The 23,470-nt window shown below is 62.0% G+C and overlaps 1 protein-coding gene across 2 annotated transcripts; it reads right to left on the reverse strand.

Annotated features, from left to right (window-relative positions):
• Positions 1 to 4,925: 4,925 nt before the first annotated feature.
• PWWP2B (PWWP domain containing 2B) lies at positions 4,926 to 23,173 on the reverse strand. Of its 2 annotated transcripts, none has more exons than XM_081104702.1 (3): positions 23,016 to 23,173; positions 15,745 to 17,072; positions 4,926 to 5,569 (listed from the first exon to the last, which is right to left on the reverse strand). In XM_081104702.1, the coding sequence occupies exons 1-3, from the start codon at positions 23,138 to 23,140 to the stop codon at positions 5,556 to 5,558; spliced, it is 1,467 nt and encodes a 488-aa protein (XP_080960828.1). In that variant the 5' UTR covers positions 23,141 to 23,173; the 3' UTR covers positions 4,926 to 5,555. The 2 variants fall into 2 exon arrangements, with proteins under 2 accessions (XP_080960828.1, XP_080960827.1); XM_081104701.1 differs by having other exon boundaries at positions 15,440 to 17,072; positions 23,016 to 23,155.
• Between the last annotated feature and the right edge of the window lie 297 nt (positions 23,174 to 23,470).

A 23,470-nucleotide genomic window follows, 5' to 3' on the forward strand; every position in this document is an offset into this window, starting at 1 on the left:
ATTCTGTCCTTGATGCCTCATGGAAGCCGGGCACCCCCACAACCCTGCTGGGTCCCGACCCCACCTGAGCCTTGGCAGAGGCCGGGGGAGGGGCCCCCAGAGCTCCTGGGTCTCCCAGACGAGCCCTGCACAGCCACAGACCCCAGAGCAGGTTGGTCCAGGATCTGAGCGGGCCCACGGGGCAGGTCGCTCTGGTCTCGCCTCCTCGCTGGGTCTCAAGCTTCCGGGCAGTGAGGGGCACTTTATGCTGCCCAATAATTTACACACAGATGGAGGGGAGGTGGAGGAGGGCCGAGGGGGCCTCCAGTGTGACCTGCACCCCCACCCACCCACTCACAGTTCAGCCGGTGACCCCACCGTGACCCGGAGCCCTTCATCTCCCAGATCTGCAGGACTAAAGCCAGGAAATGTTTGGATGGGAGCCAGCTCCTCCTCGGCCAGAGGGCCGGGGTGTGGTCCCCCTGTGGGGTCACCAAGATGGCTCACTCCTGCTTCACAGGGGTAGGCAGGGCAGGGACAGGGAGGCTCACAGGAAGCTGAGGGCAGTGGGCTTCAAGGACACCCCAAATGGAGGCAGCCTCACTTCCCGCTGGGAGCCCACTGCAGCCTCACCCTCTGGCCCAGGCCTGCCCGCCCCAGTGACCGCTGCCGGCTGGCCCACTGTTGTTTGGCATCAGGGAGTTTGCAGGAAGGTTCAGGCCTCTGCCAGGGGTGGGCGGGGAGTGGTGAGCGAGCCTTGCCCACTGACTGACACTGTAGGATTGGTGCTGGGAGGCGAGACCGGCCATGCTGAACTCCCAGGCATGAGGAGAACCCCTCCCGCCCCCCCAACACACACACACAGACCCCTCACAGACACACCACTGGCACATCCCCCACTGCCACACAGGCACAGACAGCGACACACACCTTCCCCCGGGTGTCTCCTGCCTACGCCAGCTTCAGCCCCACCCCACCCCCCACAGACAGGCTGCTGGCAGCTGGCTGTGGTTTCCTAGGAAACGCCTTCACCATCCTGGCATTGGAGTCTCAGGGGCCTCCAGCATGTGCTGGACAAGCCCTCAGAGCCTGCCTGGGACTTGGGCTGCAGGTGGGCACAGCTGGGTGCAGAGGTGCCTGGTGCGCCGAGGGGGCCGGCATCAGGGCACTGGGGACAGGTCAGCCGGCCCCTTCCTGAGATGCCTGCTGTCCTGGAGTCAGAGCTGAGAGAGCAGAGGACAAGGGCAGGGCTGGAGTCCTGCTCGCCCGCCTGGTACAAGGGTGGGGACAGGGACTTCAGGGTCAAGACCTGAGCCTCTACTACGGCCACATGAGGGACCACTTCCAAGACCCTGCATTGGCAGCCAGTCCCCCTCCGCCCCCAAGCACCCGTGGGTGTGGATCCAGGTGTCCACATGCTGACAGAGGCCAGGCAGGGCCTGGAGGGTGAGAGAGGCCAGGCCATGCCCTGAAGGTGCCGGGGGAAGCGATGGTTCACTGGCTGCAGGGGTGAAGGCGAATGCTCGGCCTCGGAGTGCCTGCAGGGCTGCCACGCCTGCCACTGCACAGTCCTGCCTCCAGGTGGGCCGTGGGCCCGAGGTCTGATCAGTCTACCTTAATCACTCTCCACCGAAGCGCCAGAGACCAGCTCAGAGCAGTGTCTGCAGCACATTTATCCTCCGAGTCGCTGCCCCCGATGCCCGACACTGTGCTGGACCACGCCATCTGGGCAGCGAGGCTCAGGGCTGCAGAAGGGCTTCTGCGTAGAATCCGTGTGGCCCTCCGAGCCTCCCTGCCCCTCTGTGAGACGGGCTGGCCTGGAGATCCTGTGTCCCACTCGGAGGAGGGACTCCAGGAGGGACTGCCGGGGACAGGGTGCCTGCTGTGAGCTCTGGGACCCAGGGGGCAGGGAGGGCATCTGTGGGCCTGGAGGAAGGAGGTCAGAACAAGTGGGGCAGAAAATGGGATGAGTGCACCAAGCAGGGGAGGGGGAGCCAGAGGCTGGGCACAGCGCCTGTGGGGGGAGGGGTGTGAGGGGGAGGGAGAGGGGTTCCCAGAGGGGCCTGGACTGGGGCAGCCGCGCCAGGCCCAGCCCACACGTGCTCTGCACACTTGTTGGAGCACAGCAGAGTTTGCATAGCACTGTGACGCCGCACCAGGGCGCTCGAGGAGTCGTGAGCTGTGCTGCCAGTGATAAGGAACATGCTGGCGACACGCTGGACACTGGGGCCCCGGCCGCTGGCAGCTCCGCAGCCTCTCCCAGCCCTCAGGGTCACAGGGAGTCACTGGAATGCCAGCCCGGTGCTGTCATGAGGATGGGCATCAATCCCGCTAACCGTCTCCTGTCAGTGAGACGTGAATTCACTGAGGCGGGCCGAGCACAGGGAGTATCTGAGAGCCGCTTGGCTGCCTGTGCCCGTGAAGGGTTCCACAACACCTTTGGTTTGGGAAACACACTTTCTACTCCTACTGGTACGCTCTTCTGATTCACCAGCTTTCAGCCTGTTTTCTAGAATGGGGGGTCCCTACCCAGGGAGTCCGGGAACCTGCACAGGAAACAATGGCCCCTTTCAGAGAGACGGACCTCTCAGGGTCAAGTGGCATTTCCTCCCGTGGGCAGCACAGGTGGCCCACCTCCTGTACCACCGGGGACTCCCCAGACTTCCACTCACCCCCCGCCAACCACGGGAGTGGGGAGGAGCCCACCATCACCCCTTCACACATCTGCTTCGTGATACTTTGATAATTATTCCCAAACTAGAGGCCTGATGCACGGAAATTCGTGCAAAAGTAGGCCTTCCTTCCCCTGGCTGCTGGCACCAGCTTCCCTCTGGCACCCGGGACCCAGGCTTCGCTCCAGCCACTGGGCTGTTTCCCTCCAGCGGCTGCCGCTAGGCACCCAGGACCTGGGCTTTGCTCCTGCCCCAGCTTCGTCCAGAAGGGCATCCGGAATGACGCCTGGAAGGACATTCGGTCTAATTAGCATATTACCCTTTTATTATGATAGATAACTGGTGTCCTTCGCAATCCTCCGTGTCTTTGCTCACTCAGAACATCAATGAGCAGGTGTCTGGGGGTGTCCAGGGCAGTGACACTCAGCCTGCGATGCTGAGGTGGCCGAGACATGTCATCGCGCATTTGTCGAAACCCCTAGGACCTACGGCGACACGAAGGGGGAACCCGATGCGAACTGTGGGCGCTCATTAATGACCACACGGCAGCATGGGCGCACGGACAGCGGCGCACACACCACACAGCGCAGGGTGCACGGGGCACTGTCCCCCAGGGCGGGGAGCTCTGCGGCTGCCCAGCGCTCCTGCTCTAAAATAGAAAGCCTGTTAATTTTTTAAAGTTCATTAATTATGTAAAAAATACCCCGAGACCGCCAAGGGGGCCCTGGGAGGACTGCAGGACTTGGGGACAGTGGTCCTGGCTCAGGCCTCACTGCAGGGGCGACGGGAGCGGGGTGTGCTGGGCCCCTGAAGGCCACCCTACCGAGGGCCTCTCAGCTGCTCCAGTGGGGTGGGGAGGGGCAGCCCGAGTCCTGGAGGTGGGAGTGGGGCTGGGGGCGGGGGGAGGGGGTGGAAGGAAGAAAGGCAGCAGGACCAGCGGCCTGAAGCCAGCGTCCTGCTCTTCAGACTGGCTGCCCTGCCATCAGAGGCCTGAGGGCCTCATCCTCCGATTTCTGATCTGAGGTGAGAAGGCCAATCTTGGCATCAGGCAGGGCTAAAAATAAATCGGCCGGGGCTGCCAGGATGCCTCCTCCAGCGGGCGGGGCAGGGAGGGAGGCCGGCCTTGGTGACAGCGTCACCGACCCAGTGCCCAGCAAGGCCTCACAGGCTGGCATGGCTTCCCTCCCCCGAGCCTGTCCCAGGGAGGAGGTGTTCCCAAGTGCCCTCGCCCCCAGGGAAGCGCACCCACTTCCCACACCGTTGTGCGGGGCCCTCTCTGGAGGGACTGGCTGGGTAGGGGAAGGGGCAGAGTGCCGATGTCACCATGGCACCCGGATGTCATCCAGGAAGGAGGGGCACCAGCCCAGGTATGGGGTCTTGCTCACCTCCCAGATCCCGGGATGAATGACGACCACACAGGCAAGCAGGGTGTGAGCACCATGAAATCAAACTGACATGAAAACATGATTAATTTGCTGCCTAAAGAAACAGTCACAAAGCCTTAAAAATACACAAAGTCGCCTTCCCTTTTAATTACAACTGCTGTCTGTCCCAGCACACCCAGGGGCCAGCGTCCCTGGCTGGGTAGGGTGGGGGTGGAGAAGTGGCCAGCTCCAGTGGGAGCAGCCAGGACTCAGCTCCATCCAGCCCCTCAAATGGGCTGAGGGCTTTAGCGAGGGCAGCCCTGAGAGAGGCACCCCATCCTGGGCACCTGAGCTAGGGGGTGGCTGTGGTCACGGCAGAGGACCCAGGCCCAGAGCGGGAGGGCACCCAGCAGGACTGGACAGCATTGGGCCATCAGGGACTGGACAGCCGAGAGACCAGGAGCCTACAGGCCTGAGGGTCATTTTGGGGCTGGGCTTCAACTGCTGGACCTCAGCTGGCCCTTAGGAGGGGGTGGCCCGGGGCAGGGCCTGCGTGTGTCTCCTGTAGGGCCTCGCCCAACCCTGGAGCTTGAGATGATGCTGCTGAATCCAAAGCCCCTGTACGGGTCTCTGTCCTTGCACCTGAGCTCGGAGATGTTGCCCCACTGGGGACGTCGGTGTCACCTACAGGGCCCGAGGGAGGCGGAACCCACTGCCGCCCTGAGCAGCAGCGCTGGGAACAGGTGGCCGTCTCTTGGGGGGCAGACCTCAACATGGGCGGGGTCCCTTCAACAGGGCAGCCGAGCTCGGGGGGCACAGGTATCAGTGGACACACAGCTCCCTCTCTTCTCAAAAACGCTGAACAAAGAAAGAGCAAAACTCATTTTTTTTTTCTTTCTTATTTCTTTTTGGTCTTTAAAGTGACAGAAGAGGGAAAGGAACACACCCTTACAAACAGCAGAGCGACGTGTTGTCCTTTCTGTGGTCAAGTCTGTTATCAAAGTGACAGCCCTCATAGCCTCACACATACGGGGACCTCCTGGCATCTCGGGGGCGGGGGCCCTGGAAGCCTGTGCTGGGCGCCAGGTGGGACCCAAGCTCCGGGGGAGGGGGGAGGAGGAGGGTGGGTGTCCGCCCCTCTAGTGCACAGAGACCCTGCGAGGGCTTGAAGGACCCACACGTGCAATTGGTGTCCTGGAGCCTGCAGGGTGGCCCTGAGCTGACAGCCTTGCCCAGGAGGGATGAGGCCGCAGGGGGTGAGGGGGACCCGGGCTCCCGCTGCTCCACAGCCAGAAAAGTGAACGTCCGCGCCAGGAGAATAAATACATTCAGCCGCCAGGCCCCGCGGCGCTCCTGTGGTTCTGTCCTTACAGCCAGACACACCTGCTCCTCCCAGGAAGCCCGGCGCCAGGCTGACCACCGCGGGCCTGGCGTGGTTCTGCACGCAGCCGGCCAGAAGGCACGCAGGGGCCCCTCGGACGGAATGGGGGGCATGGAGGACACCCCCGAAGTCGGAAGCTCCAGGAGAACGGCCATGCCCTCATCGTCGGTGACCTTGTGAGAAGCAGAAAGGGGCAGAGGTTACCAGGGGCCAAGTATGTATGGCACAGGTCCCTTGGGGTCCAAGCACCAGGCCTGAGCGTCTACTGGGCATCTTCTCAGCCTCTCCCCAGCCCCCCAGCTCCCACGGGCCCTCACCATCTCAGAGTCCGGCCTCCCTGTGTGTCCTCGGCCGCTGGGCCACACAGTGCCTGCTGCTCCTGTCCTGGGCAGGGACCCCTGAGCCCCTCCCACTACCAGGGGCCCTGAACTGTCTGGAGGAAGATGCAGGCTGCTGAGGCCTCGAGGGCTCGGACCTCAGGACTCACCCTAAAGCTCACAGCCCTGGCCAGACACCAGGTGCTGAGAGGACGCTGCTGTTCTAGGTCCTTGGGCTGCTCATGGCCGGGGTTTGGGGGAGCTAATGGCTGTGCACATGGCCCTGGTTCATGGTTCAGAAGGACCCTAGTGTGTGACTGTCAGGGGGCTTGTGACTGCCATGTCCTATAGTCACTCCCCCTCCAGGCTCACCCTCCTGGCCTGGGGAAACTCCCTGGGTGGGGAGGGGCACACCCTCAAATAGAAAATCCTTTTTACAGGGACCATGGGCTTCAGCCCTGCTTTTCACTGTGTCCCCACCTCCCATCTGACCACTGGCCTCTAGAAGGCCATCCCAGAGCGGGCAGGCCTGGCCACAGGGACAAACAGGCACTTCGCCCAGTTGTCTCAGGGACTACCCCCCTCCCCACACCCTACCCTCCGAAAAGCAGCCTGGCCTTCAGAAAAGGAAAAGCATTCCCCACCCCCGCTAGTCAGCCGGTGGAGGAGGCATGGCAGGTCTGCAATGCCATGTGTGACTCAGGAGGTGCCTGGAGGGACAGAAAGGGGCAGGGGCCCAGGAAACAGGAAAGAGGGGGAGAGGCCAGGGGATGGAGAGGCCAGGCGAGATCAGCCTGGAGTCCACAGGGTCAGCCTCCAGGAACAGGAGGGGCCACAGATCCACTGCCCTGCCCCCCAGGAGGGGAGGAGTCTCCCCGCCCACCCTTGAGGCTTCCCCAACACAAGAGGCAGAAGTGATCTGTGCAGGGCCCTGGCCCGGCCCCAAGATGACAGCACTGACTGTCCTGAGGCCTCATGCAGGGCAGAAGCCCATCCAGCCGGGTGGAGGGCCCTGCGTGTGAGTGAGAGAGGGTGACAGCGTGTGAGTGCCTGTCGGGGGCAGATGGCCACTCTATTTGACCTGTCCCAGTGCCCCGGCCGAGGCCTCAGGCAGGGGAGGAGCCAGGGGACAATCATGAGAGCCCAGCCGGTGTTGAGCATGATCGGTGTTGAGCAAAGTCGACCTAGGAACCAGGTGGTCACAAGTGGATTCCCAGTCAGGGCACAGGCCAGGGTTGTGGGGCGTGCAGGAGGCAGCCAATCCATGATTCTCTCTCATCATTGATGTTTCTCTCTCTCTCCCCCTCTCCCTTCCTCTCAGAAATCAATGAAAAGAAAAAGAATCATGAGATAACAAAGCAGCTTTAAGCCACTGTGCTTTGGAGAAGTTGGTTCGCACGGTGATCACAGACTGAAACAAATACCTCATGTGCTGCCGACATGAGAGAGTTCAACTTCCCTTAGAGGGCTGGGAACAAACAAGGGATAAAAATATAAAAACTGCCCTGGCCGGTTTGGCTCAGTGGATAGAGCACCAGTCTGTGGACCAAAGGGTCCTGGGTTCGATTCCAGCCAAGGGCATATACCTGGGTTGCAGGCTCCTCCCCAGCCCAGGCCCTGGTCAGGGCTCGGGTGGGAGGCAACCAATTGATGTGTTTCTCTCACATCAATGTTTCTCTCTGTCTTCACTCTCTCTTCCACTCTCCCTAAAAACCAATGGAAAAATATTCTCTGGTGGGAAATAAAGCATATATCCTATCTAATAAAGAGGGGATATGCTAATTGACTCTCATGCTGTTGCAAAGATGGTGGCGCCCACAGCCAATAAGGAGGGAATATGTTAATTGACTGCCACGCCCTCAAAGATGGTGGCGCCCACAGCCACAAGATGGTGCACCCAGTCCCCTCAGCCCCACCAGGGCGGCAGGTACACGGCAAGGCTGGGCCTACCCCCAGGCAGGCCTGGCCACCCTGCGCGCATGCCTGCCTCTGGAGTTCCCCAGTCCCCTCAGCCCTCCAGCCGCCCAGGACAGCCCAAGGCACAGGTAACCAGGGCTGCCCGAGGCTTGCGCTGCCGGCAGTGGCAGCAGCAGAGGTGTGATGGGGGGTCGCCTTCCCCTGATCACCGGGTTGCCTCCCGCCCCTGAGGGCTCCTGGACTGTGAGAGGGGGCAGGCCAGGCTGAGGGACCCCGCTCCAGTGCATGAATTTTCATGCACCAGGCCTCTAGTATACATATAAAGCAGCCACAGACTGAGGCCAGTCAGCTCTGCAGAGAACAGAGCTGAACAGAAGTAAAATATATTCATAATTACCCACATGGATAAGCTGCAATATCTACTATAACACTGAATCTTGATGTAGCCAAACCTTATGTTTGTGTGCACGTGTGGCCAAGAAATACGGATTATAAGATTGCAACATTTTTTCCACAGAGGAGTCTGTGAATAATGCCTAAACTGAAAACCCATGAAACAAGGGACAGCAGAATAAGTGGGTCCTTCAGGAACAAGGAGATAAATTCTTTCATTAGTTCCTTTAAAATTTGCACACATATGACAGTGATGCAAATAAGAATTGAGTGGAAAGAGATTCCGTGAGAGACCATCTTGCCCTGCTGTGTGACGTGCAACAGGAACCCAAGCCTTTTCCATTCATATCTAAGAAACTCCAGGAGAGACATGCAGAGAAACCCAAATAGCCTCCCACTGGCTCAGCAGCGGCCCCGGGCTCCCGCCGCTGGCCCAGCACAGATGGGTCAGAACCCCAGGCCAGTCCTGTGTGCACCCCGCCCGCCCAGTGCCATGGCAGGACTGTAAGCCATGGTCATCCGTGGATGACCGCCCTGGCCCCAAGTGGGGGCACATGGGAAGCCTGGGGGAGGTGGGACAAGGCACTGGGACAGGGTGGACATGGGTGATGGCCCCTCCTTGCACTGCCACTGCCCATCCAGGCCCTGGGTCCACCATCTGGCTCCTGGGGCCCAGGACGACCTTGGGCATGAGGCGGAGGGGCTGAAGACATGTCCTGCCAAGGTCAGCTGCTCTCAGCTCAGCCGACATGTACCCTCTCTCAGTCCTGGAGGGCAGATGTCTGTGATCCAGGTGTCACCACAGGGAAGGCCTGTCTCCCAAAGGCCTGAGGAGGGGATCCCATGAGGCCTGAGGCCTTGTGGGTCGGGGGCCCCACCACAGCACTCACCCTGACAGCTGGCTGGCACCTGGAGTGAGGTGCCCTGAGGCGCCCAGACTCTGATAGCAACAGGTCTCCTTGCTCGCCTAGGCCCGACCACCCACTCCGGCCCCAACCACACTCCTGACAGGGAGAGGGCTCAGTCTGGAGGCTGGAGCAAACACCGCCCCAACAGGCACATGAGGGCAGGGTTTCTGCCTGACCCTGTGTGGCAGCCCCTTCCTTGGCCAGGGCTCCAGAAGACACTGCACCGGGTCTGGGAAGTGTGTTCTAGAAGAGAGACGCACCTGGGGGCACCTCAGGGCAGCAGATGAGGGTGATACCACTCCCCATGGATGCAGGGAACTGATGGAGCCCCACCCATCCTCACCGCCACTGCCCCCACCCTAGGTGGGCGAGGCCATGGCCATCACATCTGAGGACAGCAGGTTCCAAGTGACTAAAAGAAAGGTTGCGTGGGTGCTAACCTGTCACGCAAATTCATTCCTGCAGAACCATTTCCCTTCTGCCTTTTCATCTCTCAAATGGGAAAGCAGCTGTGACAGCACAGTCTGGTCCCCCCAACAGGTGACAAACGTCCAGGCAGGAGCCCAGGTGAGGACGACACCCACACTGGGCAGGGGTCCGGGCAGCCCCATCTCCGTGCATCCTCATGCCGGATGGGGGACCCCCTCCCCCAAACCTCCAGGGTGGCCAGGAGCTGCATTTGTGATCTGGTGAAGCGGGGCCACTGGGCGTCTGCAGAGATCGCAATGGGGTCACCGTCAGGGCTGCTGGCACAGGTGGGCCCCCCCACACCGGAAGCTGCCACTGCCACCCACTTTTCATTGTGTTTCAGGATCAAAGGCGACCAAGCTTGACTTGTGCAAAGAAACACACAGCCTGGGAGATCATTAAACTGCAAAGTCCCCCTCCATCAACAGGGCGGCCTTTGAAGATGTCGTTAACCATCCATCAGCCGAGATCCTCAGGAGAAAAATACACATCGGCCTCGAGAGGTTACCCACCGGGCACACCGGTGCCTTCCAGGCACCCCCTCCCCAAAGAGAACCGCCAAAGCAGCCCATGGGAGAGGCAGCCTTTACTCGGCATCAGCCCCGCCCTCCCTGCCTGATGCAGCCGGCAGGGCCCTCTGGTGGGGCTGGGCCTTCCTGAGGACACGGTCTTCTTAGAAACCTAGAGACAAACCAGGAATTACCCTGCGCTTTTCTCTTAACTGATGGGCCAGGAAACGTCCCTCAGAATAGGACAGAAACTCTGCCCACTCACTTCCCTCCTCCCACCCTGGCCGGCCCAATCATCCGCCCCTTGTAATTACAGGCATTTCTGGGGGACCCTCTCTCTGGGAGAGGAGGCCCCTGTCCCTTGACCACAGCCGGCCTGGCCAGCCCCCGGAGCCCCTGCTGTCCCCACCCCCCACCACCACCTGACTTGGAGACTGTGGAAAGGGCTGTGCTGGTGGCAGTTCAAGGAAAGCTGTTTTTCCAGGGGCTCCCCAGGCCGGGAGATACCCCTCGGGCCAGGAAGCAACCCAACTGCCCCATGACACTTTCTCCCCTCCCCCTCGACCATCTGCAGGACTGTGGGGTCCCTCTGGCTCCTCCACGACCACGGCCCCAAGGTTCTTCCTTCCCGACAGTCACCCTTACAAGGCTCAGTCCAGTCCTGGCAGGAGGCAGCTCACCCCCTCACATCCATGGAGATGGCACCACCTCCAGCCTCCACCCGGGCCTGGGGAGCCACACACCGTACACAGGCCCCACCACCCCCAGCCACCCCGGCTCTGGGGAGGACAGACCCCCCCAGTGTCTCCCAGCGGGGCCCTGCCTCCCATGCCCAGGGCCCAAGGTCCCGCCAGGCCGCCCCGCCCGCATGCAGTGCTGACAGCCCCTTCTCCCCGTCTGTCCCTGCTGGCCCAGCCGACCTCATAGGAGTAGTAAACCCTCCAGGAGTGCCCCCATGGGCAGAGAACACCTCCAGGGAGCCCACAGTGAGGCTGGCTGAGGCTGTGCTCCCCTCCCCCAAGTCTCTAGCTGGGGCTGATTGAGAAGATGGGGGTGACGGGAGGGGCTCCCCTGCCCCCATGAGGAGCCTGTGCTGCATGGACATTGGGTGGGAAGGAGGGCGAGGCTGGCCAGTGCCCAGGGTCCTAGGATGGTGACCAGCCTGCTTCTCTCAATGCTTAAAACCAGAACTAACAAGGCCTGTTTCCCCAAACCACAGTGTTTCTGAAAATGGTGCCATCAGTGAGGTTTCTGAGCAAAGAAATGAGTAGCCATGGTCCAAAGTGACAACCACCAAAGCAAGGTGCTGGGCCTGGCTCCCAGCTCCACTGTCCTCAGGCAGGGGAGTGTGCAGAGCCCCCAGGGAGCCGCCGAAGGCCCCCAAACACAACCCTGGGAAAGAGAAGGCACAGCCACTGTCTCCGCCCTGCGGAGGGTGGCACCACATGGACTGAAATGAGCACGGGCTCGGGCCAGAGTTCACTGGTCACCCTGGAAGGGAGTCGAGAACCGACTCAGACCCACCCTGCCTTTCTGCAAGGCTGTATCTGAACTTACGGGTGACCAGTGCCCCGCAGCATGGCTAAGCATGGCCGAGGCAGGCAACGCCAAAGAAGATGGGTCCCTAGCAGAGTGCTGCTGCCCCGTGGAAGGGCCCTGACCGAACAGGAAGGTGCAGCACAGCAGACCCCTCCCCAAGTGCCCTTGGACCTCTGACCCCGTCGGGGGTGCAGCCACCAGCTGGGCCAGCGATGAGAACTTGAAGCAGGAAGTGGAGACCAGGAATCAATGAAGATCCCGGCAAAGCGCTCTTCTGTGAGGTCAAGGCACCTGAGCAGCAGGAAGGCAGCATGAAGGCCCAGGTGGGCAAGGACAGACCAAAGCGCCCCCCCCCCCCCAGGGACCTGGTCCCGGAAGAGCAACTGCAAACACCCCGGGAGACTACCTGGGCATTGCTGTGCCCCTGCCCCTGCTCCTGGGGCCCCTGCTGCACCCACCGGCCGCCCAGACCTCCCTGAGGCTGGAGGAGGCGGCAGGACGGTGTCAGGAGCCGCAGGTGGGACAGGGCCTGAGCCCCCGCAGCAGGCTCGGAATTACAGGCTTGGGTTTCCTTCTGAAACAAAATAATTACAACCTCCCAGAGGACCTGAATCCCCTGGAAGCAATGTGGATGTCAGCTGGAAACCGTCCTCAGAGGCAGAAATACATTTGTGTTCGGAGTTGGAAGAAAGAGGAGAGCTCGTGTGGGGCACGCGGCTTAAGGAGCAAACACATCAAAACAGTCAAAACCTGGAGACCGGATCTGGGCGCTTTTGTCCTCGTCTGACCAGCGGCACCACATTCACACAGAGTCTGTCACTGCCCATCAGGAGTGACGGCCCCGCCAGTAACACCGCCGGGTTCCCGGTTGATGTTTCTGATCGGTATCGGACAATTCCCAGCAGAAACCGCCATGATGACGCCGGAGGACCCACATCTGGGGTGCACAGCCAACCTGCAGGGCCCCCGATCCTTCCGGAACAACGGGTCCCTCTCTCAGCACACAACCCGTCCACTTCACCACCACTGAGCCCTCCCTGGGCCCAGGCGGCTGTCTGTCGCAGAGGCTGGGGACTCTGAGCTGCGCCCCAGCCCCCGACGGAGCTGCGGAGCGGACGGCAGGGCCCAGTAGGTGTGTGTGCCCCAGGGACCTCAGGTCTCAAACTGGAACCAGAATGCGACCTTCAACGGTGAAGGTGCTGCAGGTGTTAAAGACTGCGGTGACTCAGGTGGCCTACAAATGCGGTCCCAGGGTCCTTATAGGAGAGTCTCAACCCTGCAGAGGAGGAGAGGCCAGGATTGGGGTGATGTGGCCAGCAGCCCAGGAACGCCTGGAGCCCCCCAGGAGCTGGAAGAATGCCCCCCCCCCCCCCCCGCAAGCCTCTGCAGGAAGCACAGTCCAGCCGACACACTGATTTGGGGCTTCTGGCCTCCAGAACCATGAGAATGACTTTCCGCTGTTTCTAGACGCCCAGCGTGTGCTCACTTGTGACTGGCCACAGGAAGTCAATGCAGAGGATGAGCCAGCCCCAAAGACGCCTTTTGCTCAGAGAAGTAGAAAATGCAGCGCTCAGAGCTGCCCACCCGAAGGCAGGCCAGGGAGGCTGTGTGAGCCCGAGAAAGTCCCCTGCCCACCAGCAGCCCCGACGCTGGGCCAGGAAAGAAAGGAACTGGGCACTGGGTTCCATGGGAGGCTGGACGGCAGCCCTGTGACCCGCCCAGCTCACACGGAACCTGTAAATTTCCCACTGGCCCAAGGGGCTGGGACACTGAATGGCATTTCACCTGCCAGTTCAGGGCGGCACCAGGGTTCCTGGCCCTCGCCTCGCCCATGGGAGCCCGCCTTCCCCAGCAAAAGGGGTTCCCAGTTTCCCCTTCAAGAGCTGGCCGGAGGGGCTGCCCCTGCAAACAGCACTGCTGATGCTTCAAAACAAACTTCCCGCCAGGAGGCCACTGACCCCACGCAGAGAGGGAAACCGAGGCTCAGGGATGACAGCAAGTCAGCCGCCTGGTGAGGACCTCCACTCACAGCCTAATCCTCCAACAGGGGACTTTGTGCTTTGGGGCTAAAAGAACCCCAGCAGACCAGGCTCCCAGAGCTGTGCACACTGCTGGGGGGCATGGGCACGGCCTCAGAACTGAGAGCCCAGAATGAGACTCAGAAGAGGCCTGTTTGTGGGCACAGGCCCTCAGCAGGCAAACCCGCCCGGCAAGATTCTTCCTTCTGCTTCCTGACCAGCAGCCAGCCCTGAACCCACCGGGTGGCATTCTCCCAGCACGGGGGCTCCCGGAGCAGGGTTCCAGGGCCGAGAGCTGCACTTGGGCTGATGCTGCGTGGACTCACCATCCCCTGTAACTGCTCACCGTGACCTGGGGCCTGAGTCACTCTGAGGACTGACCTACTCACCACTCCCTCAATGACAGCTTGGGCCACCTCCACGCCGGCCTCCAGACCAGGCCAAAAGCAGGATGGACCTTGTGTGAGCAGAGGGGTGGGTTGGGGGACGCAAAGAGCATAGAGACAGACAAGATCCTGGGGATGATCCCCAGGCCAACAGGATGTGGATGCAGCCCAGGGATCCCCGCTGAGCCAAGCCACAGCAGGCAGAAGTCCTAGGAAGCTGACTGGAGGGCATCTGACCTTTACCTGGAACCTTCCTCCTCAATCAAGCCTGCCACCCTCCCCCATGGGGGGCCATCACATGAGACCATCGCTGGCTCAATGTTGCCAGGCCGAGGCCACGCCCACACCCGACAGGAAGGCCCAGAACTGGCGGGAGATGTGCCTGGGTCGGGAGAGGAGAGGTTTGTGCCCAGACTCCTGAGAGCAATTCAAGGTGGTCATCAGCCTGATGCAAGAAGCAGGTGGGGAGACAGGGTGGGGACAAGCCCCTCAACATGGCTTCTACCCTGGGATCCCCGCTGCACGAGGTGCAGCAGTGAGCTCTGCCAGGTGCCCCACAAACTCCTTCCCCAGCCGTACATTAGCTGGCCCTGCTGAGGCCTGATGGCTCATCACCTGGGAAACTGGCATAGACAGGTGGGTGAGCAGGCAGGCCAGTCCAGACAAGGTCATCTGAAGGTCACGAAGACCGAGGAAGAAGTCCAGCTGGGGTAGAGGACTCCTCTTGTCCTCAGCAGTGCCAGTGGCCCCTGGACACACCCCGTCACCCAGGCGCCAGCTGGTGGAAGCCATCAGATGGGGACACGCCCAGCATCTCGGGGCCCACGGGTAGCTCGTGGCAGGTGGCCTCAGCCCCTTGGCCATGTCCCGATACCCCACGGGATGACCACAGACATGCCCTTGGTGACATCTCCAACCCCACATGGTGACAGTCCCCAGCTCACAGAGTCTCTAAGGTACGTGACCAGAGAGCCTGCAATGTTCTCCTGAAGGGAGAGATGGAGGGTGAGACCCCACCTGGAGACAGGCTCCAGAGTCACTCCAGAAGCCTGGAGCACCCAGCCACCTGCAGACGGAAGAGCGTCTACCCTGGCACCAGGTGGAGGGGTGGGGCTACATCTGAGGGTAGGCAGCTCGATGACCTTGCTCCTTCCTGCCAAGCGGAGACCCCAGAAGGGCACAGGAAGGCGTGTTCCCTCAGAACGGTGACAGAAGAGGAACCCCTCCCTGCACTCCCCCATCAGTCAAAACCGTCACCTTTAAAAAATGCACCCTTTCTGCCAAAGGCTGACAGAGGGAGGAACCCCTTTACGGGCATTTTGAAAAATGGTCACAAAACACAAACGAGCTCCGTTCTTTGAACAAGCGGCTGCCGGCGGCTACGTCTATAGCACGTCTCCGGCGCTCTGCAGAGCCGGGTGACGCTGCCAGCTCGCAGGACGACTTTCCGGATGGTCCCCTTCGGAGCAGCGAGGCAGATGGGGAGGAGACCTCCCCACCCCCTGCCGGGCCCAGAGCAGAGGGACAGCAACCCAGATGCCAGCAGGGGACGGCCAGGCAGGAGGCCGCCGTCCGCGCACACACTCACCTGGCCAGGGAGCCCCAGTCATGTTTCAAACTGGGTTAAGAGCTCCCTGATCTCCGGGGCCACGTGTCGCGCGGCATTGGCGGCCTCTGTTATAGCTTTCCGATACATCCCCTTCTTCTTACGGTTAAATCTCAGTTTGAAAAATTCAGAGAAAGGGGAGAGTTTGGAAATGGACAAGAATGATGTCGTTGGAGAACCAAACCACGAGACTTTCGCTTCTTGCCAAGAGGGCTCCCCGTCCTCCTTCTGGCTAAGATTGATGTCAAGGACACGTGCTGGCCACCAAGGGAAACCATGAATCTTACCCCACACGATGTCCCCTACGGCCACGGTCCTTCCATCCTCGGTCACGCACTTGGAGATGCTCTGCGTGTGCAGCCTGACCGTCAGGGGCGGAACCGTCTGCCCCGCGCGCTTGGAGGTGGACGGCACGGACACGCCATCGCCAGAGGAGAGGTCGCATGTGTCTGGCGACGTGACTTCTGAGCTGGACGATTTGGACTCGTCCAGGCTGTCGCTGCTCCACAGCGACTCCCGGGCGTAGTCTGTCCTGCTCCCAGAGCAGCTGGCGAGAAAGGCCAGGCTGTCGCGCCCGTGTTTACCCTGGGGACACGTCTTGAAGTCGTCGTCCTCCCCAGAACTTCCCGAAGACAAGTCCGCCAGGGCACCGTGGGCAGAGCCAGAGGCAGGGTGGGCAGGGGAGCTAGCCTGGGCACCTTGCCCACGGCCGTTGAGCTCCTCCACCAGCTCAGCCCTATAGACAGGCTCCTGCTCACCAGCGCCCAGGCGGTGGGGCTTCAGGCGGATCTTGGGGGGCGGCAGGTCAGCACTGGGGGGCATGGGCCGTGTTAGCTTCAGCTTCGGGATGGAGGCGGAGGGCCCGTCAGGTGGCCTGTCCCGAGCCGCCTCGGGGTCCGGGGCGCCGTGCAGGGCCTGCGGCGGGCAGAAGGGCTCCAGGGAGCCGTGCACGCGGGACGGGATCTCCACCACCTCGCCCTTGCCCTGAGGTGTGCTGTAGGAGATCTTGATGGCCGGGCTCCGTGGGACTCGAGCCTGGTCCTCCTCCCGCCTCTCCCTCTTGCTTCTCCTGGTGGTGGCCGAGGCCGCGGTTTCACCCCCGCCATCTGGGTCCTCGTGTTTGCGGAGCTCCCTGTCTGGGTCGGAGCCACTGCCCAGCCTCCTGCGAGGCCGGGGGGTGGCCGGGGGCGCGGGGCCAGCCTCCGGGGGGCTCAGGGTGCTCTTGCACTTCTCGCAGAGGACCCGCCGTGGCCGCAGGCAGATGGGACTCAGGGCCAGCCGGCCAGGGTCACGGTTGCGGGACAGGCGCCTCTTTGTCCTCTTGATTGTCCGGGGTGGTGGCTGTGGCACCCACTGCTGGTAGGTGTTCCTCAGCCAGAGTGGGGGCGGGAAGGGGGCGCCTTCAAAATATGGCGGGAAGGGGGGCAGGCTTCCAGCGGGCAGCGGCGGCACCAGGGGCGGGGGCGGCTCAGGGCAGGAAGGCGGCGGGGGGCCTGTTCCCAGCTGCATTGCCTCTGGGTCCCCCTCTGTGGCGGCTGGGCCCTGGCAGCCATTGACAGGGGTGTCCTCGGCCTGGGGCAGTGGAGTGGAGGGGGGCAGGCCGAAGAGGCCGGACCTGGCAGGGGAGACAGAAAGGACAATCAGGATGGTGATGGGCCCCCCACCCCCCACTCCCAGGCGCCGCCGGATTGGGTGCTCACACCTTCACCTGGGACTCCCACCCGTGTGCTGGGGGCCCTCTGCCTCCCAGATGACGGTGTGAGCTCGTAAGTCACAGGACCAGCATCCAGGCCGCTGAGCGCCCACATCTCAGTTCCTGGCAACCAGGGGGAGCGTGGGATCAAAGCTGGAGATCCCCTCGGACCCAGTGCCTGAGGATCTGGGACGGAGCCGGGCCCAGTCTGTGTGCCTCCTAGAGCACAGGGTCACCCCCAGGCCCGACTGTCACCCCATTCTCGAGGCCCGTGAGCTGTGATGGTCGGGAGTCGCATCTGATTCAGAGCCACTTGCAGTACAGCCTGGATGCACCTACACTGTTTCAAACCCGTGGTTCTCAACCTTCTGGCCCTTTAAATACAGCTCCTCATGCTGTGACCCAACCATAACATTATTTTCGTTGCTACTGCAGTACTGTAATGTTGCTACTGTGATGTAATCGTCATGTAAATATCTGATATGCAGGATGGTCTTAGGGGACCCCTGGGAAAGCGTCGTTCGACCGCCAAAGGGGTCGCGACCCACAGGTTGAGAACCGCTGTTTCAAACAGTGAAAAACAAGCCCCAAGAGTCCACACCTCCCCTCCCCGTGAACACACCTCACTTTGAAACAAATGTGACTTAATTTAAAGACGGCTTTAGCTCAAAGCTGTTATTGTGAAGCACAAAAATAGACTTTTAGAGCCAAGTTCTAAGTAACCAGGTTTGGAACGTGGCATCTTTACCTTCCTTTCCGAATTTAATCAGGGAGAAGGAAAGATAAATGACTTTGCTGCTTTCCAATCTACAGATGCTCTCCACTGACTGATCTCCCGAACCCAGGGGTGCTAAGAGGGGCTGACCACGCATGACGTCACCATCCCCTGCATGTCTGGTGGCTCACCCGACCCTCAGACGGGGACCTGAACAGGCCAGGAGCGAGGGGCAGGCTACACCAGAAACACGGAACGCAGAGCCATGACAAGGCCGCGGGAAACAGGCCGAGTGTGTGACCCCGCGGCTGCCCCCTCCCCCAGGGTCCCTCCTGTCACCATGCTGAGGACATGAACTGCCCTCTGAACACTGCCCAGTCTGTGTCTAATGCAAGACCACTGGTAAAGCCTGGGAATCAAAACACACTTTCAATTTCCTTACTTTCCCTATCAATCCAGGGGGTCCACAGTCTGGGGGATCCACAGACCAGGGGTCCACCACACACCTCTGAATTGGAGGGTTGTTCCCACCCCCCCCCCAGCCCACTTCCTGCCCCACCTTTTACAGGCATTCAGACCATGAACTGGGGTCCACTCCGACCCCCTCCTCTTCATCTGCGTCCTCACTATGCCGCCCACCCAGGCCCGTGCTGTCATCCCACTCAGACCCAGCCCACACCCGCTCCTTGGCCTCCACTTCCTCCCTGCCCCCAGCCCCCGGCCTGCCCCCCACACCACCTGCCTGTGCTGGAGCAGCCCTCCTCAGCAGGATCCACGCACAGACTGCGCCCCGGGCCAACCAGCCCAGGGCGCAAGGCTCCTGGGTGATCTCTCGCCACATACAGACTGCGGAGTGGGGTGTAGGGCAAGTGGACCCATCTCTGAAGTCTTCACAGTTTCGTTCCAGGGAGGCTTTGCCCCCCATTTTTGGTACATGCCCCTCAGGGGGGACCTTGCATGTTTAGGATGGATACAGGGCTCTTTGCCAGAGACCTAGACCGGAGCCAGAGCCCTCAGTGTGGGCCCCTGGGTTGGCTGGCCTGCACCCACCAGGCACAGGCCAGAGTGGCAGCCGAACCCTCCCTGCCTGGCTCATCAAATTGGGAAGCAGCTTCGGTGCATGGTGCCCAGGGCCAGGGAACAGACGTGCCCCTGCCCTCCCCGGTGAGCGTGCCCCTCAGCCCAGAGCTGTGGCCGGGGGTTGGGGGGAGCCTTCCAGACAGCAGTGCAGCCCTGTGGAAGGCCCCGTGACTCTGGCATGACAAGCAGCCATACTTCCTTCCCGGAGCTGCTGCCCTGCCCAGGCCACACCCACCACTGCCTGGTGGGTAAACAGCGGCCGGTGGGGCAGGACGGCTCAGTCCCTGGCTGCGGATCCCAGAGTGGGTGCCCCGGGCTGCTGGGATCCAGCTCCCAGACCCTTTCAAAAGCCCCATGAGGTGCACGTCATCACCGCCAGCCTAGTTTATGGCCAGGGCAGTGAGGCTCAGGGAGGCCGGAGAGCCAGGCGGGCCTGTGCTCACACCCCAGCTCAGCTGTCTCCAGGCCACTCTCCCTCGAAGGGCCTCAGCAGCCTGGCCCCAGTAGGAAGACCTTTACTGGACCCTGGGGCACCAGGCACACCACCGCTGTGGATTAGGGCTCACCCACAGGGCCCGGCCCTTCCCACAGGGCTGTGCCCACACTGTCCTGTGCCCAGGACAGAAGCTCTGGCCAGGCCGGCAGTGCCCCACAGGGGATAGATACCAGGCCTGCTGTAGCATGGGGGCCTCTGGGTCCCCCTCTGTTCAGGAAATCGGGAAAAACAGGTTGCAGGGGAAGTCACAGTCTAGACACCAGAATACCCCCCCATCCAGGGCCACACAGGGGAGCCCACCCTTCCCCCAGGGTCACCAGGGACAGCCATAGGACCAGGTGGTCATAGCTGGCCCCAGAGTCCTGGACTAAAAGGTTTAATAACCATCAGCATCATTTCAAGAAAACTCAGCTGACTACATCCCTCTCTCAGCCCCTGAGGACTCCCCCCAGCATGAGGCTAGGCCCCAGCCCACACCCCTTGTCACCTGCTGGCACAAGCTCCGGAGACCAGCTACTAGAGCCAGGTCCCCTTGAGTGGCACCTGCCCATTGGCTGTAGGTCATGCCACCCTATCACACACGGGACACCTCACTCTCAGTCCATCGAGCTCCCCAGGGCAGGGAGGGTGTGCGCCGTGGGCTCTGGACCAGGAATCTGTCCAGTGAATGACTCAGGAGCAGCCAGCAGTGGCCAAGTCTCCATTCTGGACAGTGGGTGTGCCCAGCATGGAGTGGGTGCTCTCCTACCCAGGGACTGTTGGCTGGTTGAGTCTCCAGAAGCCTGGGTCCCACCCCCCTAGGGTAGAGTGTGGGTCACAAAGGCTTGAACCCCAATCTTTCCAGCAGAGGGCCCAAGAGTCTGGCATGGTAATGGCACCCTGGGGAAGTTTGAGCAACACCGGCTTGGAGGTCAAGGAGGAGGCTCTGGGCTGGCCAGGCCTGGCAAGCAGCTGGCCCTCAAACCCACTGTCTGTGGGACCATCCCTTCACCACTCTGAGCCTCTGCTGTCCTTGGCCACCCCTCAGCCAGGGCCACCCCACTCGAGATCCTCAACTAGAGGTGTACTCCCAAGCTACCCACAGAATGCCCACACCACCCTGCACCCAGCCTGGAGAGTCGGAGCAGGGCAGGTCGGGGCCATCTACATCCTTACTGTGCCTGTGGAGACACTGGGAGGACCGTTCTCGGTAGTCTGCCTGGGACAGCCCACTTCCTGGCACACAGCAGGTGCACAATGAATGTATGTAAACCCATGAGCTGGTGGGCACTCTGAGCCCCTGGGGATCCTGGTTAAAATCACACGGCAGCTGGGCAGCACGTTTCAAACTCAGATGGACGATGGACAGGTGGAGGCGCTCCGCACGCGGCCCACCTCTGCACCTGCACCTGCTGAGACCTGGCCTGCCCGCTCCTCTCCCCTGTGCCAACCCTCAGGAAAGAGAACCAACCTTCCAGGGCCCTAAGGGAGGGACCCCACCTCCCAAATGCTAACCATGAACACTGGTTGCTGAGCCCCCCTACAGGAGACCGACCAGGAATTTGTGGGAATGGCCCCTCCCAGGGGACGGCTCCATTCCAGCAGACACTCGGGTTAGCTACTGCACAGGGCTCCCAGGCCCCCAGGCCCCCAGGTCTGCACGGGAACCCAGGACGCTGCCAACACATGGCAGTCATCAGGGATGCATGCTCATCAGTGCTCACACCCAGCCCTGCCACCGTCACACACTGACACTGAGAAGAAAGTGGCACCGGGGAAGTCAGGCGGGTGCTGTGGGCGCGGAGGCTCAAGGCCAGACCCCCACTGTCTGAATCACCCAGGCCAGGGTGTCAGCTGCCTCTGGACCCTGCCCGACAAGTAGGCTGTAAACACGAGCATGCCATCATAACAGCAATCGTAATATTACGGGCAGAGGAGTGGAATCAGGTGAACCAGGAGATGGCAGAGGAGGCCAGGGCGGGCAGGAGCCAGAGCAGTGGCATTGATCTAGGACCAAGCCTCGGAGGGCTGAGGGGCCAGGAGGCCAGATCCTCCACAAGGACAGGGCGGGGCAGGGGGCAACGCAAGTCAGAAAGAGTCCCCGCGGAGCAGAGCTGTGTCCACTGAGGCCCAGCTCCTGGTTCTGTGGGCAGCTCTGGTTACAGCCCAACGTGGCTGCAGGAGGGTTGACGCCCACATGTCCTACAGCTGCCAGATCCCAGCAGGGCCTGCTTCCTTCCCAGAGTCAGTGGGGAAGGGGGTGGGGAAGTGTGGATCTACAACCCAAGTTAGCCACAGGCCTCAGGGAGGGTGCCTGCCGCCTCTGCAGACATCCCCAGCTATGAGTCAGGGTGGCCCCCAGAGCCTTCCTGATCCACTCAGGAAGCCCAGCTACAGTAATGGGGTGGGGGAGCCTTTGCTGCAAGTGCCCCTCTCCAAGGAGGCAAGGCCGTGCAGCCCTGCACCGACCCAGGAGCAGGGACGGGTCAGGCCTGCAGCCCTGCCTGAGGGAGGAAGTGGTGGCCATCCGTGGCAGGGGACGCCCGAGGGCACAGGCTTGGCAGCTTGCAGGTGGCCATGCTGCAGCCCCCAGGTGTCACTTGGTCCCACTGAGCTCTCCCTGGTAGCCAACTCCGAGCAAGACAATAGTCACCGGGAGGCCTTATGTTAAGTCATGTGACTCGTGCATAAATGGCTTCTGGCACATCTAATGAGAGATAATGCCAGCAGGGTGACTGTGGGAGAGTGGCGGTCACCTCCCCCCAACCGGAACAAAACCCGCTCCACCCAGGGAAAAGTCCGGCCGCCACTGCGAGGAAAACGGCTCCTGGGCCCACACTCAAAATAAGGCCCCGCAGGAGCGCCCAGACCTCAGTGCCTGGTGCATGCCTCATCACTGATCTGCCGACAGCGCACCACCATGTGACACTGTATCCAGGAGACTCCTGCAGCAGGAGGCCCTGCAGCGCACAGGTGCGGGTGTCTCCGCAAGGCCCTGCCCCAGGCCTGCGGGGGACCCAGCTCCGGAGAAACCAGCACAACTTGTATCTTCACTCCTGCACCGCGGGGGGCTCCCCTCCCCACCCCCAGGGTGTTTGTAAATGGCACCCTGGACCTGACTGCTGGTCACCAAAGTAAACCTCAGCCCCAGTCGCTCCCCTTGGCGCCGTGACATCAGCCAGGGGAGCAGCAGCTGTGAGTAACTGACAGGGCAAGTCCTGCACAACTGAACCCACTCCCCCCACCCCCAACGGATGACAATTCTCAAAACAGCTGAATTCAACAGTGCGTCTAACAAAGAAAAGTGCGTTAATTATGGCAGACGCGCGGAGTTCCGGCCCGGGCGCGGGGACTCAGCTCCACGCCCCACGCCCCACGCCCCACGCCCAGGCCCCACCCGCCCCCCGCCCGAAAAGTAGCAAGGACTTTGGGAGCCACTTTCGCCCCTGAGTGACGGCGGCCCGAAGCCCGGGCTGGGGAAACCGAAAGCAGGCGCCAGCGCTGCCCTGGACCCGGGTCCGGCTCTGGGCGCGGGGTGGGGAGTCTCGAGGGAATTCCTGGGGTGTCCAGGGCCCGCGCCCCCCGCCGCGCTCACTTTTTCGTGCAGTCCAGCAGGATCCCGGCGAAGCTGCGCTGCCCGCAGCTCACAGTGACCAGCAGCGCGCCATTGACGACCTGCTCCACCCGCACGGGCAGCCGGCAGCCGGCGCGCGGCTCCATGCTCCCGCGTCCCGGCCGCCCCGCCCGCCCGCCGCCGCCGCCGCCGCCGCCGCCGGGTCAGCCCGCGCGTGACGCCGCCGGCCGCCTGACGTCACAAAGCCCCGCTCGGCCGGCCACCGCGCGCGGGCCGGGGGCGCGGAGGGCGCGCGGGACACCCGCCGGCGCCCCTGTCCCGGAACCCGGCTCCCGGAGACGCACGCGGGGCCGGGCTGCCTCCGGAGCTGGGTGGGCGTGAACGCACTGCGCAGCTCCCGGGATGGGGCAGGGTTTGCGCGCGGCCCCGAGTACGCTGGCCGCGAGCGTCCGACGAAAGGGTCCGGGAGCTGGAGC

The sequence above is a fragment of the Myotis nattereri genome (assembly GCF_964212035.1).
Source record: "Myotis nattereri genome assembly, chromosome: 13".
Taxonomy (NCBI): Eukaryota; Metazoa; Chordata; class Mammalia; order Chiroptera; family Vespertilionidae; genus Myotis; species Myotis nattereri.